The 16973-nt window shown below is 38.5% G+C and overlaps 1 protein-coding gene across 1 annotated transcript; it reads right to left on the bottom strand.

The window, feature by feature from the left end:
- Window positions 1–14587: 14587 nt before the first annotated feature.
- On the bottom strand, window positions 14588–15823 carry LOC131428777 (glutathione S-transferase 1-1-like). Its single transcript, XM_058592821.1, has 3 exons — window positions 15495–15823; window positions 15012–15434; window positions 14588–14952 (listed from the first exon to the last, which is right to left on the bottom strand). Exons 1-3 carry the CDS (start codon window positions 15582–15584, stop codon window positions 14803–14805), a joined length of 663 nt encoding a protein of 220 aa, XP_058448804.1. The 5' UTR covers window positions 15585–15823; the 3' UTR covers window positions 14588–14802.
- Window positions 15824–16973: the final 1150 nt, after the last annotated feature.

The raw sequence follows: 16973 nt of genomic DNA, 5'->3' as shown, positions 1-16973 counted from the left end.
GTTGCGATGTAGTAAGGGTTGCTGTTCAATGTATTCGGTTAAAGGATAGATTGAGCGAAAAACAGTATGTTCACTTTCATGAAAAAGATTTATTCCATATTTTCTGCTTTTCGGTGCAGTAGCGATGATCTTTTTTTTTATCGATTACAGTAGAGTTAGAACACTTTTGGTTAAACTGCCTTTGAAAATACAGTAACAAGTTATGAAATTTACTGGTTCATAAATTTACACGATTTTTTCTAGGTGTGTTCTAGGTTATCAAATTATTAGGTTAGTATAATGGTCATATTTTATGTTTCCTGAAGCAGTGAACAAGTGGTTTTCAATTTAGTGCCAAGTATATTATCTGTGTAGTGTGGTTTAACGAATGTGTCCAGAGTTTCACAATAAACTGTGCACATAAAAAAAATTAAATTTTACAGGTGACTTAAACCCCTATGCGATGTAATTCATAAAGACCCAATTTGTCAAATGACGAAAAATTCCATTTGTAATGACTTAATGCAGACATCATATTAACAAGATATCCAGCTCTTACATTTCCCGAACAAATCATTGGCAACATCCTTTTATGCGAGCATGTCGCCCTCAGGCGAGTCTGTATCGAATCTCGCTCATAGAAGTATGTAAGGGAGAGAAATGTCAAATTCGTGCGCGCCAAAATAGCAGCACTACGCATCCATACAATTGGCATGATAGGTTGAATGTGATACCGCGCGATGGCGTTGCTGAACTGAAGATTGATTTCGCTCCAAGCTGACAGGGTATGCTTAACCCTTATGCACTCGAATGGGTACCCGGGTACCTTTTCGAATTTCAAAATAAGAAATTTCTGAGTTAGGTTTAAACTAAGATTCTGCAATTCGGTCAATTCCAAGAACTAGTTGGACCATAACTTCTCATGCTTTGACTTTTCATTTTACAGTAAGGGGGGTCGAATGGGGGGGCTCAAATTTTTTTTATTACGTAAACACCCGAATGGGTACCCGGGTACCCACAAATAAAAATGCTTGTAACTAAGGCAAATTCCATCCGATTTGAATTTTTTCAGTACGGGTAAATTCAGAAATTTATCCACTTTTCGATGGCCGTGTATATTGCTGTAGTAGGTTCTTCTGGTTCCCGTTAATCCGGATTTCCGTAGAATGTTCCGACACTTGTGTTTTCCACCATAAATGTCATTTACTAATTTGAAACTTTTCCAAACCAGCTATTTGAGAAAGGCCGTACCAAAATGAACCTTTTGTAGAAAAATGACGTCATCTAAAGGGTAGTTGGCCTATTCTGGACTTACTCTCATAGAACGAAAAAAAAGGAAATATAAATGAGAACGAAACTGTTTGGGAAGTAACTTCGTGATGTTTCGAAATGTTTGTTGCCAGAATTAAAAATTGTATTGCGTGCTCCTCGCAATAGGCCTGAAGTACATAATAATTTTCAAACTGAAGATAAGAAAGTGAAGTATATAAGGGAACATACATAAAGTACGTCACGCGTTTAGGGGGGAGAGGTTTCAAAAATACGTGACAATACATGGTGAAAAGATTGAGAAATGCTCGACAAAGGGGGAAAGGAGTGGTAGAAAAATTCAAAATTTTATGTTACGTACATAACGGATGCCCCCTGAAATATATAAACATAACAACTCAGCATAGCACTTGATTTCATATAGCAATTCTTAGATAAGATTACAAAAATACGTGAAATCCGTGTATAAATGCCTCGATGTCGGAACTCATTTAGGATATCCGGGTTCCTGGGAACCAGGAGCACCATGTCCATCTTTATGGGTACCAATCCCAAAGAGCTTAAGTTCCTGAATCCAACAGTGCTAAAATTACTTCAATCGGTTGAAAAATGCTCAACTTACAGCGATTTAAAAAAATGGGTACCCGGGTACCCATTCGGGTGGTTAAAGGTGTTTTTTTTTTCGAGTGCACAACGGTTAATGTTAGATTAGCATGAATATTATTGGTTTCGACTGTAACTTGCATTCTGCTAGCAGGTTTGACTGTATACATTTAAATGCACTTTTTACCCGCTAAGCAGATGTGTGCTTCTGTGGCTCAGTCGATTAACAAACGTACTTTGTGATCCAATGATTCTCGGTTCAAGTCGCGAAGGTCGCTTTCAGGGCTCATTTTTTTTATTACAGTGAATTTCATATCATGGAATTTTAGACACAACATTAAATGTTTTTCCACGTAAATTTGCGTGAACTGCGACGCTCCATTCATGTGCATCTAATAAGATGTAAAATCACAGGGTTTTTTCGAAGTGTGTGGAGCATAATAGTAGTTTCCACATTTATCTATTTTAGTACAAATCTAGTAAATACTAAAAACGGGAAGGACGCAGGACGATGATTTTTGCATGAGAACTCGAATACAGTAGTAATTTTCGATTCGATTGCTTGAATCGTTTACTTTTGGGTTGAACACTGCACACATTAAAAAAACTCTGTGATTTTTTATCTTATTAGATGCACATAAATGGAGCGTCGCAGCTCACGCAATTTTACGTGGAAGAACATTTAATATTGCGTCTAAAACTCCATACATGAAATTCATGGAAATAAAGAAAAAATACTGAGAGCAACCGTCCGACTTGAACCGAGAATCATTGGATCGCAAGTACGTTTGTTAATCGACCGAGCCCTAGAAGCATACATCTGCTTAGCTGGTAAAAGGTGCATTTGAATTCATACAGCCGCACCTGCTAGCAGAACGCAAGTTACAGTCAAAGCCAGTAAAATTCAAGCTCATCTAACATTTAGTCATTACAAATGAGATTTTGCGTCATTTGACATATTAGGTCTATATGAATTACATCGTATGAAAGATTAAGTCACCTGTAAAATTCTTTTTTTTTGGTGTGTAGACCATACAAGAAGCTTCGCGTGGCTAGTTTTTTTATCCCTAACAGAGCCCCTTTATCGTATTAAATTATGTGTAATTAAAATCAAGAATTGAACTTTTGGCTGGATCTTGTTGCTACCCGTATTATCAAGGGAGAGTTATTCTCATTCCTATTCAATATAGGCTGGGGACCATTTGCTCGCAAATCGCTTCTTCTACCAGTTTTCCGTCGTCGTTGTAGTTTTTGGTTTTTGATGCTTTCGGGGTCGTTATTTTGGGGCGTCTCTTGATCATCTGTAGTACTGTTTGAAGCGTTCGAGTCGATGATAGTTAAAGCGTTTGTGTTGTTTCCCAATGTCTGTAGTTGACACTTTAGCAGAAAAAGACTGTTCGGTGATTGCAATATTTTTGTTTGCTGAACCAAAAGTACTGGATTCAATAGATACACCGGTGCTGAATCGTAGTCTAAGGTATCTTTTTCGCAGTTTCAGTGCAGGGCTTACCGTAGTGAGTGGGTTGTTCACAAAACTGACATATACTCGCCTGATTTTCGTAGGTAACCAGCGATTTAAAAGGTTGCCTTCGGCCCTGACGATAAATAACGTTAGATGGAATTTTCGTATGTATTTTCACATGTAATACTACACTTCCCTTTCGACGGAAAGAATTTATCCATATTTTCTCGAATGTAATGCAGGGGAAGGTTATGTATTCAAACTTTTATGTCACTGCCAACCATGTATTTAACGTTGACCTACTCGACACTGTGCACCTCGTTGTTAACTGAAGCGAAAGTAATTGCATCGCTTAAACATAATATACACTTAGTTACAAGCCTTGTTGAATTGTATTTCACATACATCATTTACGTCTAGATGCATTCGATCTTTTAGCAAGATTTCAACTTTGCTTTGCAGCGCAAACTGAATTGAAGGCCAAGTTTCAGGATTTTGTAAATCGTAATGTCTTCGTTTCTGTTGTCTCGAGCGCAAGCAATTTTCGACTGTATTGGATGAGATACCAACACAAACGGGATTTTGTGAGTTGAAGATTACACAAACTCATTTTGGCTGGATCCGGCTATTAAATTCAGAGACTGCAAGTAGCAATCAAAAACCTCCAAACGTAAACCGTCTTAAAGAAAGATATTATAGGTTCCTTTGGATTCCACTATGAAAACAAAACTATTTCGTTATGATACTAACGTAATAGTGAACGACCAGATACCGGTATTTCGAAACGGTTTTTGCGTTTCTCATCAGTGTCTTTATGAGTCTGTCTCCAAACGTTGCTATCAAAAACTACAGAAATGAATTCATTTCATTATCGTAAAGATGACATATCCAATTTTTACAAACTTAGCCTCGAATGAATATTATTTTAGTCTCACACAAATATTTGCGATCTCAACGAACTGATTCGAATGTAATATGATACTCGGCCCTCGGTTCAAAAGTAGGTTACACAGTGATTACATTGCCTTTTTGTAAGAGAAAGGCAAAACGAAAAATGGAATTCTCGATTTCTCAAAGATGGCTAAACCGATTTTCACAAACTTAGATTAAAATTCAGAGTCATATAATCTCGGTAATTGTCTCGGAAAAATGTATAATTACGGCAATCTTAAATTGGCGAACTGTCTATTATTGCCGAACCTGTCAGCAGCAGTTTGGCTGTTAGTTCAGGAAAAGTTTTCCCAAACCCCTTTACCATAGAATAAGCAGATATTTATAAGTATTACAACTTTTGTCGTGATGTCACAAATGAACTTTCATCCTTGACAGTCCATCGGTACTGTTTACAAACAAGCTTGAAAAATTCGAGAAACACATCTCGAATAATCATCTTTACACTTCGCAGCTAGCCACTATCATTTAATAAATCTGTAAAACAAACCGAATCAAATAGTCAAAAAATATTTTTGAACTCTACTTAGACGAGATGGACCGTGAACGGTTTCATTCGTCTGTCAACAGACAAACAAACAAAAATTATTGTTACAAACAGTACTGCTGAGCTGGCAATTGAGGTTAGCAGTGAGGATAAAAAACCTAATACCTAATATGATCAAAAAAGAACCGGAATTTTATTAAAAAACGCAAAATTTCAATTTTTAATAAATTTCTTTATTATCGCCTTCAAAGTACTCTCCTCCTGCGGCAATACATGCATGCCAACGCTTGATCCAATTTTCCATACAAGTTTTAAAGGCCGCCGAAGGTATAGCCTTTAGTTCACGCAGCGTATTCTCTTTTATGGTCTCTATGGTCTCAAAACGCGTTCCCCGCAATGTCGATTTGAGTCTGGGGAAGAGGAAAAAGTCACACGGGGCCAAATCTGGAGAGTACGGTGCTTGGTTGAGTTTTTGGCCAAAAACTGCGACACAACCAACGCTGTGTGAGCCGGCGCATTTGAATGAAATTCAGCTTTTTTGGCACCAGCCGAGAAGCGACGCGTTTTAAACCCAAAACATCAGTTAAAATGTGTTCGGCTGATCTATAAGAGATGCCCAACAACACAGCAATCTCTCTAATCGGTACAGGACGATTTTGCAACACGATTTGCTTCGCCGATTCAATGTTTTCTTCAGTAACAGATGTTGTTGGGCGGCCAGGGATCATCATCATGATCCAAGCTTGTACGACCACCTTTGAAGCGTTTATACCACTCGTATGCCTGTGTTTTTCCTAGACACGATTCACCAAAGGCCTTTTCTAACATTTTCAACGTTTCGGAACACTTAAATCCATTTGCAACACCAAATTTGATGCACGCACGTTGTTCTAAATTTTCATCCATTATAAAATTCGCCACACGAAAATTTTTCAACTTCTTTGTATAGACGCCAAACAGAAACTAATCGTACGATATGCGTCAAAATTTGACAGAATGTGTATAAAAGTGTTGCCAACGTTGAGAGAGTAAAAGTTTACCGATTGGACAAGCGCGGGAATTTTAAAATGAAAATTCCGGTTTTTTTCGATCATAAGGTATATGAAAAGTAAAAAGTCTAATTCGGCATTTCATTACCGAGTCAATAGAAAGTTCTACTTTTCGCTCTTCAAATAATCAATTATAAATAGTGATAAACTTTTACAATCTTATTAAATCAAATCGTGCCAAGTGAGCAAACGTGCATTTCATACTGATGTCATATTATTTCTCTTCGGCGATAAGCATAGTACGATTATTCGTAGTGAAAGTTATTCGTTCCGTACAACAAATAGCCACTATTCGCGCGACGCTCATCGAATACGATACCACTCACAGGCACTCACGAAGTTTCTCACATCTGTCATCCAACTACTAGCACAATGTCAAGAAGTAAATGCGATGCCAATGTTTGTTTTGGTTCGTCCGGTTCGCGAGGCATCAAAATTAGTTGCCGGGTTTGCTCTGGAAGCTTCCATGTTAAGTGCGCTAATTTGAACACCTCGATAATCAAATCTATTCGGGATTATCCAGGAGTTTACTGGTTATGCTCTCAGTGCCGGGAATTATCGCAACAAAACAATTCTACTGATGCAATTGTACAGTTGATTCTTCAACGTACCACTTCAGCTTTGAAATTGATCAGTTCTCTGACGGATACTATGCAACTTTTTTGTCGCATGTACTCTAACACCTGTGCTAGACCTAGCTGTACTCATCATTCAGGAAAACGAGATCACAATGAGCGCTCTATCAACGATGGTGCTCGGTTTTTCGAACGACTAGACGACCTTCAACTTGATCTTACTAACCTCTTCGAATCGATACTTGAAGACAACAACAAACGACCACGTACAAGTAGCACCAGAAGACCATCTTTATCTCAACCCGACAAAATTCCGAGAGTTGACGTTCCAGTATGTACTCAAAATACTCCAATCTCTATAGCTCCGCTCGTTTCAGACCAACCGAATAACGACAATCCGATAAACATCACTGCTGTTATTAATGAAAATGCTGCTATTAACTCCACTCGCCCGCCAGCAATCGGTACCACCGCTACTGTTGATGCACGACCATCCATTGCCACCAACATTATTAGCAACATAATTACCACCCGCCCTCCACTGCCAAATGTTACTACTATACCCGCACCACCTACCGCCACATTCACCACCAGTTCAAGCTTTCCACCACCGATATTCTCTACCAGCAATCACATCAACTCTGTTCTGCCCTCACCGTCCATCATCACTGCCACCACAACCACTAAATCTAATTCGCACAACAGTAGATCAACGGCAATCAACTCTACACAGACAATCGTACCAGCTGTGCCGCCTTCAACAATCAATCTTTCTGAAAAAGTTTCAAATGCTACATCTCATCCCATCAACTTCACACAAATCGAGTCTAGAACAACGGCAACACTCCAGCCATTACCTGCTTTAATCAACACCAACAGGCAAGCCAATACTATATCTGTACTCTCTAATGTACCATATGTAGGACCTAGCCAGCTTAGGATTTTTAATTCTTCTTCCACCAATAACGAACCGAACAATCAATTCACTCCTCTGTTAGTTGCACCCGTAGCAGATCAAATACATGATAGCAGAAATTGGTATTATATCACTAGATTCTTGCCTAGCGAAACAGTTCAGAATATTACACACTATGTACAAACTAGAATTAGATGTGACAGCAATTCGATCCATTGTGCAAAGCTCGTACGCCAGAATAACGATCGGCCGCTTTCTTTTGTATCGTTCAAATTGAGTGTTCCTAGTGAATTCGAAAATTTAATTTCTTCGCCCGACTTCTGGCCATCCGGAGTGACAATTGCTCCTTTTTTAGAGCAACCGGTCTTCCGCAGACCGAACCCGTCTCATCCCTCATCTCGACTACAGAACTTTTACAGCAACACTCAAGTTCAATCGCCACGATCGTACGCAACGATGCCTCTATCGATTCGTCGCCCGTACCCTCGCTCCCCAGTGATGCGGCAACAAATGCCGTTGCGGTATCAAGCACAACAAAGTCAGACTTTAGTTTAGAAATTTTTTATCAAAACATCGGAGGAATGAATAGCAATCTTGATCAGTATCGCTCTCTTGTGCAGATAGTGTATACGATTTATACATATTCACCGAAACTTGGCTGAATGATAATACTCTATCGAAACAAATATTTGGAGGTGCTTATTCGGTTTACAGGCAAGATCGAAACGAACAGAATAGCATTAAAAAAAGCGGTGGTGGCGTTATGATAGCCTGCCGCTCAAACTTCCATTCTCGTCTGCTACCTGTTCCAGACTGTGCTAATGTTGAACAGTTATGGATAGCCCTTTCGCTGAAAAACTACACACTTTATATCTGCGTGATTTATATACCACCTGATCGCGTTGGCGACATGGGATTAATTGAACAGCATTTGAATTCTCTCTCTTCAATTTCAAACCAAATGATACTGAATGATAAAATTGTTATACTGGGAGACTTTAATCTATCCAGTATTAAATGGGTTCGCTCTGCCGCTAATCATCTGTTTCCCCACGCTGAGTCTTTGAACAATGAATTTTGTCACAGGCTACTGGATGAATATAACATTGCTGGACTAGTGCAACTGAATGAGCAGTACAATAGCAACAATCGTCTTCTCGATCTCTGCTTCACCAGTCAGGAGTTATCAAATTTTTGCCTAGTCGTTGTAGCACCTGAACCACTCGTTAAAATTTGCCGTCATCATCCGCCTCTCCATATCTCTATAACGAAATCTTCACCGCTAATTTTTAAGCGCAATTCGGATTCAATATTCTACGATTATAAAAATGGAAACTTCGAGGCAATGGACAGATTTTTATCATCATTAGATTGGAGCTTGCTACTATCTGACAACGATTGCAACACCGCTGCTTCGGTTTGGACAAACATTGTTTTGTACTCAATCGACCAGTTTGTTCCAAAGAAAACTTGTCGTCAGCCAGCTCATCCTCCTTGGTCAAATCCGCTTCTAAAACGATTTAAACGTGTAAAAAGATCAACCTTGAAAAAACTTACTAAGCATCCGTCACTTCAATTAAGATCACATTACGTATTCGTGAATAATCGATATAAACGGCTAAATAAGGCGCTCTATTATGATTATCAACGCAGCATCCAGAACAATCTTAAAACTAATCCTAAACGTTTCTGGAATCATGTCAACGACCAGAGAAAGTAATCTGGATTACCAACTCACATGTCCTTTGGTGAATTGAATGCATCGACCTCTGCTGGTATTAGCAATTTATTCCGTATTCAATTTAGTAGTGTTTTTTCCGATGAAACCTTAATTACACAACAAATTTTAAGGGCTGCCAGTAACGTTCCACTCCATTCATCGATTGGTCCTCACCCTAGGATTACGACTGCTGCCGTTAACAATGCGTGTTTAAAGCTGAAACCATCCTCAAGTGCAGGTCCTGATGGTATACCGTCACTAGTGTTAAAAAAATGCTCTAGTAGCCTTCTTGTACCACTGACGATGCTGTTTAATATCTCTCTTCAACGCGGAATTTTCCAGAGTCATGGAAGATTTCTTATATTTTTCCTGTTTACAAGAAAGGCGACAAATCCCACATTTCAAACTATCGAGGGATTGCCGCTTTATGTGCCGTATCAAAACTATTCGAAATAATAGTACTAGATTTTATAGTTCACAACTGCTCCAATTATATAAGTGATACTCAACATGGGTTTATGCTAAAACGATCTACATCCACAAATCTCGTTTCATATACGTCTTATATCATTCGTTCATTGCAAGCACAACATCAAGTAGACGCTATTTATACAGATTTCTCCGCAGCTTTCGACAAGATTAATCACCAGATAGCAGTTGCCAAGCTCGATAGGCTAGGTTTCAGCGGATCATTCCTTAATTGGCTTGAATCATACCTGACGGGTCGCAGTATGTCAGTGAAAATAGGTGACTGTGTCACTTCATCATTCATCGCAAGCTCCGGAGTCCCCCAAGGAAGCCATCTGGGGCCGTTCATATTTCTTATATATCTCAACGATTTGAATTTTTCGTTGAAGTGCATGAAGCTATCTTTCGCCGATGATTTTAAGCTATTTCATCTCATCAAGAATCCTGATGACACCGGTTTCTTGCAGTCTCAATTAAATGTATTTCTGAATTGGTGCAACGTTAACAGGATGGTGCTAAATGCATCAAAATGTTCCATCATTTCTTTCTCTCGCAAAAGAACAACGATCACGTATGATTATACTATTTCGCAAACCATCCTAAAACGGGAGTCAACAATCAAGGATTTAGGAGTGCTACTGGATTCTAAACTTAATTTCAAAGATCATGTAGAATATACAATCTCTAAAGCATCTAAGATGTTGTTTTCGCATTGCAAGATGTTGTTTTCGCATTGCAAAAAATTTTGACAACATATATTGTTTGAAATCGTTATATAGCGCATTAGTTCGCTCGACCCTTGAGTACGCTGTCGTTGTTTGGGCACCGTATTATCAAACTGATAAGCTGCGAATTGAAGCTGTTCAGCCGAAATTTGTTCGTTTCGCTTTGCGCCGTCTGCCATGGAGAGATGCATCAAATCTTCCAAGCTACGAAAATCGATGTAGACTCATAAATCTCGATTTGCTATCTGTTCGCCGGGATGCCATCAAAGCTGTTTTCGTTGCGGACTTAATCCAATCCCGGATTGACTGCGCTGATCTCCTACAACTGCTAAATTTTGACATCCATCGTCGTAATTTGCGATTCAATCCTTTTCTCCGAGTTCCTCGCGCTAGAACTAACTACGGTTTCAATGAACCAGTCTCCAGTATGTGTCGCTTATTCAACAGTTGTTCTAACGAGTTCGATCTTCATTTACCTCGAAATACTGTCAAAAACCTATTTATTGGGTTCTTTTCCAGCTAACTTTATTAGTTTCACTATTCGAATACCGTTTAAACATACATGACTAACGTTAGCGTTGAAGTTTTTGATTAGGATAGTGATAGCACAAGATAAGATAAGATGATTGCCACCTGTCAGATTAGGATTTGTCTGGAACCGTCAATATTTTATTTTCATTCAACCCCCATTCCGTCTCTCCATCATCTTCATTTGAAACTAACTAGATTTGCTCGCCTAAATTAACCTGGTCGTTATTTTCTCTTTCTTCTGTCTTCCAGCATCCATTTTGATCACTAATTATATCTATATGTCGATTCTAACCTCGTCGTTTTTTTTCTTCCACCATCTTTTTGATAACTAATTAGATCTACATGCTGATTTCAACCCCGTCGTTCGTTTTCGCTCGTTTAGCACCCCCTCCACCAACCCTTGTTTTCAATTTACCCAACCACTTTTCTCCTCTCTCTCACCTTCTAAGTAAGAGTACTAATACTGCTATACTTGGTGTCATCAACTAGTTATAGTGTTATACATTTAGTTTTAACTGTTAGTTTTAATTGTAGTGTTAGGCCTAAATGTATCTGTTGGATCATTGTAATCTGTTGATACAAATGATGAGGAGGTTTTATGCCTGTTGGAGAGAGAGATTGATAAATTTCATCTCCACCGGGCTTTTCCCTGCTCCAAATAAATAAATAAATAAATAAATAAATTATGTCAAGCTCGAGAATCGGTTTTAAGTGTGTAGTAGTAGGCTCCTATTGATTTTTATAGGGGACGGGTGTAGCGTGATGGGTAAGTCGATGCCTTTCATGCAGCCCGCCTGGGTTCGATTCCCAACCCCGCACATAGGGTCAAAAAGTTTTTCTGGCCCGAAGAGATGAATGACCTTAAGGTTAAAACCTCTATAATCGAAACAAAAAAAAATTGATTTTTATTTTACTCGGCTTTCTGTTCCAAAAGTACAGGGCGATAAGTAAAATTTTCACATGTCCTCGCAGAGATCAATGCGATTTAAGACTGACTTGAAAATGGATGAATGCTAGCGAATGGGCCACTTCGCCGAATGCCATTTCGCCGAAAGCCATTTCGCCGAAAGGTCCATTTTGCCGATTCCTGCAATTGTCTTAATATTATAATTGGAATTGATTTAAAATGAACACAAATGAATGATAATACGTTAACGTCCGTTTTGTTGACCTACAATTGTACTTCTTGAATAAAGATTGATTCATGAACCTCAGAACGGAGTTTCCAAGGAAACTTGTTGGCTATTACCCACTAATCATCAAAGCAATTCCATAGGTGTTTCTACCAAGCAAATGTATGTGGTATTTTTCGTTTTATGTGCGGGGTTGGGAATCGAACCCAGGCGGGTTGCGTGAAAGATATAGACTTATCCATCACGCTATACCCGTCCCTAATATGGAAAAACATTTTCATTTGACGAAGCGTTTCAGTCGATATTATCGTGAAATGGGAAGCGTTACGTTAAGTTAAAGAAGTTAGAAGCGTTGCATACGAAAATTTAGGGTTACAAATCATATAAGTTATTTTGTGGAACATGTGTTACCTTTTGTTTACATGTGTTACCTTTTTGTAAGTTATTGGCGTTACGAAGCATTACATTTGTTACCTTTTCGTGAGTTATTGGCGTTACGAAGCGTTACATGTGTTACTTTTTTCGTAAGTTATAGTCGTTACGAAGCAATACATGTGTTACTTTTTCGTAAGTTATAGTCGTTACGAAGCATTACGAGTGTTACTCTTTCGTAAGTTATAGGCGTTACGAATCATTACATGTGTTACCTTTTTGTAAGTTATTGGCGTTACGAAGCGTTACATGTGTTACCTTTTTGTAAGTTATTGGCGTTACGAGGCGTTACATGTGTTACTTTTTTCGTAAGTTATAGTCGTTACGAAGTAATATATGTGTTACTTTTTCTTAAGTTATAGTCGTTACGAAGCATTACGAGTGTTACTTTTTCGTAAGTTTTAGGCGTTACGAAGCATTACATGTGTTACGTTTTTGTAAATTTCAGGCATTACGAAGCATTACATGCGTTATATTTTGTAAATTATAGACGTTACGAAGCGTTACATGCGTTTGTAGGTTATAGGTGTTACGAAGTGTTAAATGCATTATTTTCTGTAAGTTATAGCCGTTACGAAGCGTTACATGCGTTACTTTTTTGTAAGTTATAGGCGTTACGAAGCGTTACATGCGTTACTTTTTTGTGAGTTAAAGGCGTTACATGCGTTACTTTTTTGTAAGATACAGTCGTTACGAAGCATTACATGTGTTACTTTTTTGTAAGTTATAGACGTTACGAATTGTTACATGCGTTTTTTTGTGAATCATAGTCGTTACGAAACGTTGCATGTTTTACTTTTTTGTAATTTATAGGTTTTACGAAACGTTACATGATAGATATATCGCGTTTTCTCATATTTCAAATTGTTACCGCATCCACCATATCGGCCAAATATAGTGGAACCTTTCCCTCACTTGGTTTTGGTTTTGGTTATCCAATTTGTATCAAAGTCATAACAGTCATGTTGACTTTTCGCAATATTGTTCAAACCGGTAAAACTTGTAATAATAATAATAATAATAATAATATTCTCAGCTACCGCCAATAAATGACCGAATGGGCTGTGCAACATGACAACGCTTATACACATTCAGCCAAAATGGTAAAAGAGCGTGAGCTTGAGCGACCACCCATTGTTCCTACTCCGTTACTGATCGGGATTAGCTGAAATTGTACAAGGTTTCCTCTCTTTCATTACTAGACTTTCCCCTCTTTCATTACTAGAATTTTAAACGATGCGCCTAGACTAAAATACAGATTAGTTACATTAAACATTCTGAAACGCAATTAAATATTATGAAATAAGCAGTATAGTTCTTTATAATAAAGTAATGGTGGCTCTGAAAAGAAGTTTTTATGAAAGCGTTCGTGATGGAGAGTTGAGTTAGTTCAGCACGCAGACTCTGAATTCTAAACCCATATTCCGGAACTAAGCTCTGAAACTTGAAGACGATTTTTCGGCATTCCGCATAATTCTTTAGGAGTATTATTATGGTTCTGAAAAGAACCGAATATAAGAAGTCTGGAATAAAGAACTGGACCTGAGTTCAAGAACTAAATTTAGAACCAATAACAGACTCAGAATCCAGTTTCAATTCTAGAACTGCAATTTCAAAACTCAAATCAGTTCCGGAATACAGTTTCAGAATCCAGTTTCAGAACGCAGGCTCTGAATTCTAAACCTATATTGCGGAACTAAAATCTGAAACTTGAACTTCTCGTTACGACTACCGAAAAGCAAATGAGAGTTGCGACCTGAGCGTTTGAGGTTTTAACCACGCAGAAGGTGCGCACTCTCCGTCGCTGCTGGTTGATGGTTTAACTCCCACGACATCTGCTTCCATCGACGAAAAGAAATGATCGATTTTCACCACGGTTCTCCTTTTATACGCATTCAGTTGAAGATATGTGCCTGACTACCTCAAAATCGTCGTCCATGCGCGAAAAACCCAAGCGAAAGTAATGAGTTTTCCGCATTGTTTTCAAATTTTGAGAAAACTTAATTTTTGAGTTTTTTGTGGTTATCTCACATTGTTCGAAATATTATCCTAAATTCCTGATCATATTTTTGATGAAATGGTGAAAGAATTATGTTGCTACCATTAATACAAGTCGAGATATTCACGATTAAGTTCTGCCCATTCTTCCATATGGCTAATTTTGAAAAGGCACCCCATAGTAAAGTAAGTCGTATTCACGACAAAATAAACAATATTCAAAACTTTGTGCTCCTGACAAACGAGGGGTTTGGTAAAAATTCTTTCTTACTTATTTTGTTGATTCACGGTTACTGACTATCGCACATTTATTTTTGTTGGTTGCATGTTACATAACCAAAGTATCTATTTCAAACTGAATACATTCGAATAACATCTGCACAATAACGTACAAATCAGTAACTGGAAACGCGAATGATAAACACTGAAATATTGATAAGATGTATTCTATCTTCGCACCCACTGATAAGAGGAATATCGATTCATTTCGCATGTAAGCCGTGTTCACAGGTGCAGTCCCTCCGTTACCATTGATCTGAAAAGGTCCCCGAACTGCCGAGCAATCGTTTGTTCATCCTGGTATCCTTTCAGTACCTTACAGTTGTCATACCACGTTCCTAATCTTGGAAACTGCGACAGGTCTAATCCACTGTGCTGTAACATGAACCATTCATGTGAAGTAATCGAACAAAAAACGGATTCTTGTTGCTTACCACCATAGAAGCTATTGTCGGCAGTATTGATAAATCAGCTACTGTCACTTTTTCCCCTGCAAACCAATCGTTTCGCACTAGAAACAACTCAAGATTACTCAAAGCGTTGGCAATGCTGGTCTTCATCTCCTCGGATACGGCTGTAGTGAGACCGCGGGATATAGGGGCCAAAACTCCTAAAGTGTTTGTATAGAACTCACATAAATCGTGATGTAACACGCGGTTGATAAGCGCCTTCTCTTTCGGTATGTTCGGGTAAAGTTCATGACCTGGGTGGTATCGATCAACCAGGTAGGTTAAAATGGCTCGTGATTCCCCTAGATAGAATCCATTGTCGTCTACTGTTGGTATCGTGTGCTCGGGATTCATCCGCAGAAACTCCTCTGTTCTCGTTTCTCCAGCTCTAACATCGACGACTTTCAGCTATTTGAATGGTGCTCTTGAAGATTATAGCGGTGAACGTGATATCCACTTCAAACCTACCTCAACATTCAATTCGAGCTCCTTAATCAGCAATATAACGGCCCGAGCAGGTGGGCTCATGGGAGCGTAGTACAACGTGATTGGCATCATGCGGGAGTTGGGCTGTGACTGAGGTCGTGATTCACAGAATCACCAAAACCGAAGGGTGCGTGATGTAATAAGTGATAAGTTTATGCAACGTGTGATGATAAGCGACAGTTTTCCTCGCTGTTTAGATTGCATCAACGCTTAATTTTGATATATAGATTGATGTGTTTACTTAGAGGCTGAAGTGCGAGACGGTGTAAATGAATTATTACTTTAAAGTACTTCTCTTAAACACATACTAAGCTTTTAAATTACTTCATAATTGCTCGTCGTTCACGTGTGCACTGTTCAGTGGAAGAACTCGCTTTCGCTTTTTTATTACGAGGTTTAGTTGAATACGAAATGTGCACCTCCTCGTTGTTTATGGACTTTTTGTGCAACTGCAAAATATTGTTCAAAGAAGAGGTGTAGCTTCATACATGGTTGAATGATAATCAAAAAAAAAAAATTATTTTGTTTGCTTATTTCATCTGACAATAATAATAAAGTTCTAATGAATCTAATGTTAAGTTATAAAATCGAGGATTGAGACACTTTTTGAACAAACTTATACGTCGATTCACCAAAATCCAACAAGTTCTCTATTACGAAGAAAGTTCGAATAAAAGCGGCTCCAGAAAATGTCCAATGGAATTTTCGTTGAAGCAAACCTGTTAATCGTAGAGTTCGTTGAGAAACGCGGAAGTAAATGAGAGACAGGATCTGTGGAGAGTTGATTTCTCCGTTGATAGTTTTCGCCACAAACGCTATTTGTTGAATCCTTCTTCGTCGTTACAGGGTATCAATATAGGGGAGACAGGGGCTCATTGGCCGAAGTTCTTGCAGCTTAGTTTTATTATTTCGGTTATTTATAACCGACTTTAACATAGTTGCGTTTGTTCGCCGGATGCAGCGCTGCAGCAGATTCTATGCTGATGGACGAGCTTTGTTTGGGATCAATCTGTGACAAATCCTATCAGGAACTTTAAATGCTAAAAGTTTTGATAGCACTTGGTACATAAAATATAGGAATCATCTTTTTAATCAACTATTTCCAACTTTTAATTATTTTAATCTCTTATTTCTTATGTGTTCATCACTTTAATTAATTTTTATTACTTATTTCTCATGTACGTTTTGCCTTTCTCATATAGAAAGGTTATGCAATCACTTGAAAAACCGACTAGTGAAAATTGTGAACCGACTAGTGAATTTCATCCGGATCCGACTTCCGGTTCCGGAATTATAGGGTAAAGTGTGTTCAATATTGTACACCGTCACTTAAACCGGCGAAGCAAAAAACGTGAAAATTCTTCTAAACTGGTCTCAAAACTACACAAATCGATAGTCATTATCATTAGGCAACTAAACAAACCGATTCCGGCTATCCTGGTTCCTGGTATCCGGTTCCGG

The sequence above is a fragment of the Malaya genurostris genome, chromosome 2, assembly GCF_030247185.1.
Source record: "Malaya genurostris strain Urasoe2022 chromosome 2, Malgen_1.1, whole genome shotgun sequence".
Lineage (NCBI taxonomy): Eukaryota > Metazoa > Arthropoda > Insecta > Diptera > Culicidae > Malaya > Malaya genurostris.
Note: the sequence above shows the minus strand (reverse complement) of the source record. Positions and strands in the feature narration are given on the sequence as shown.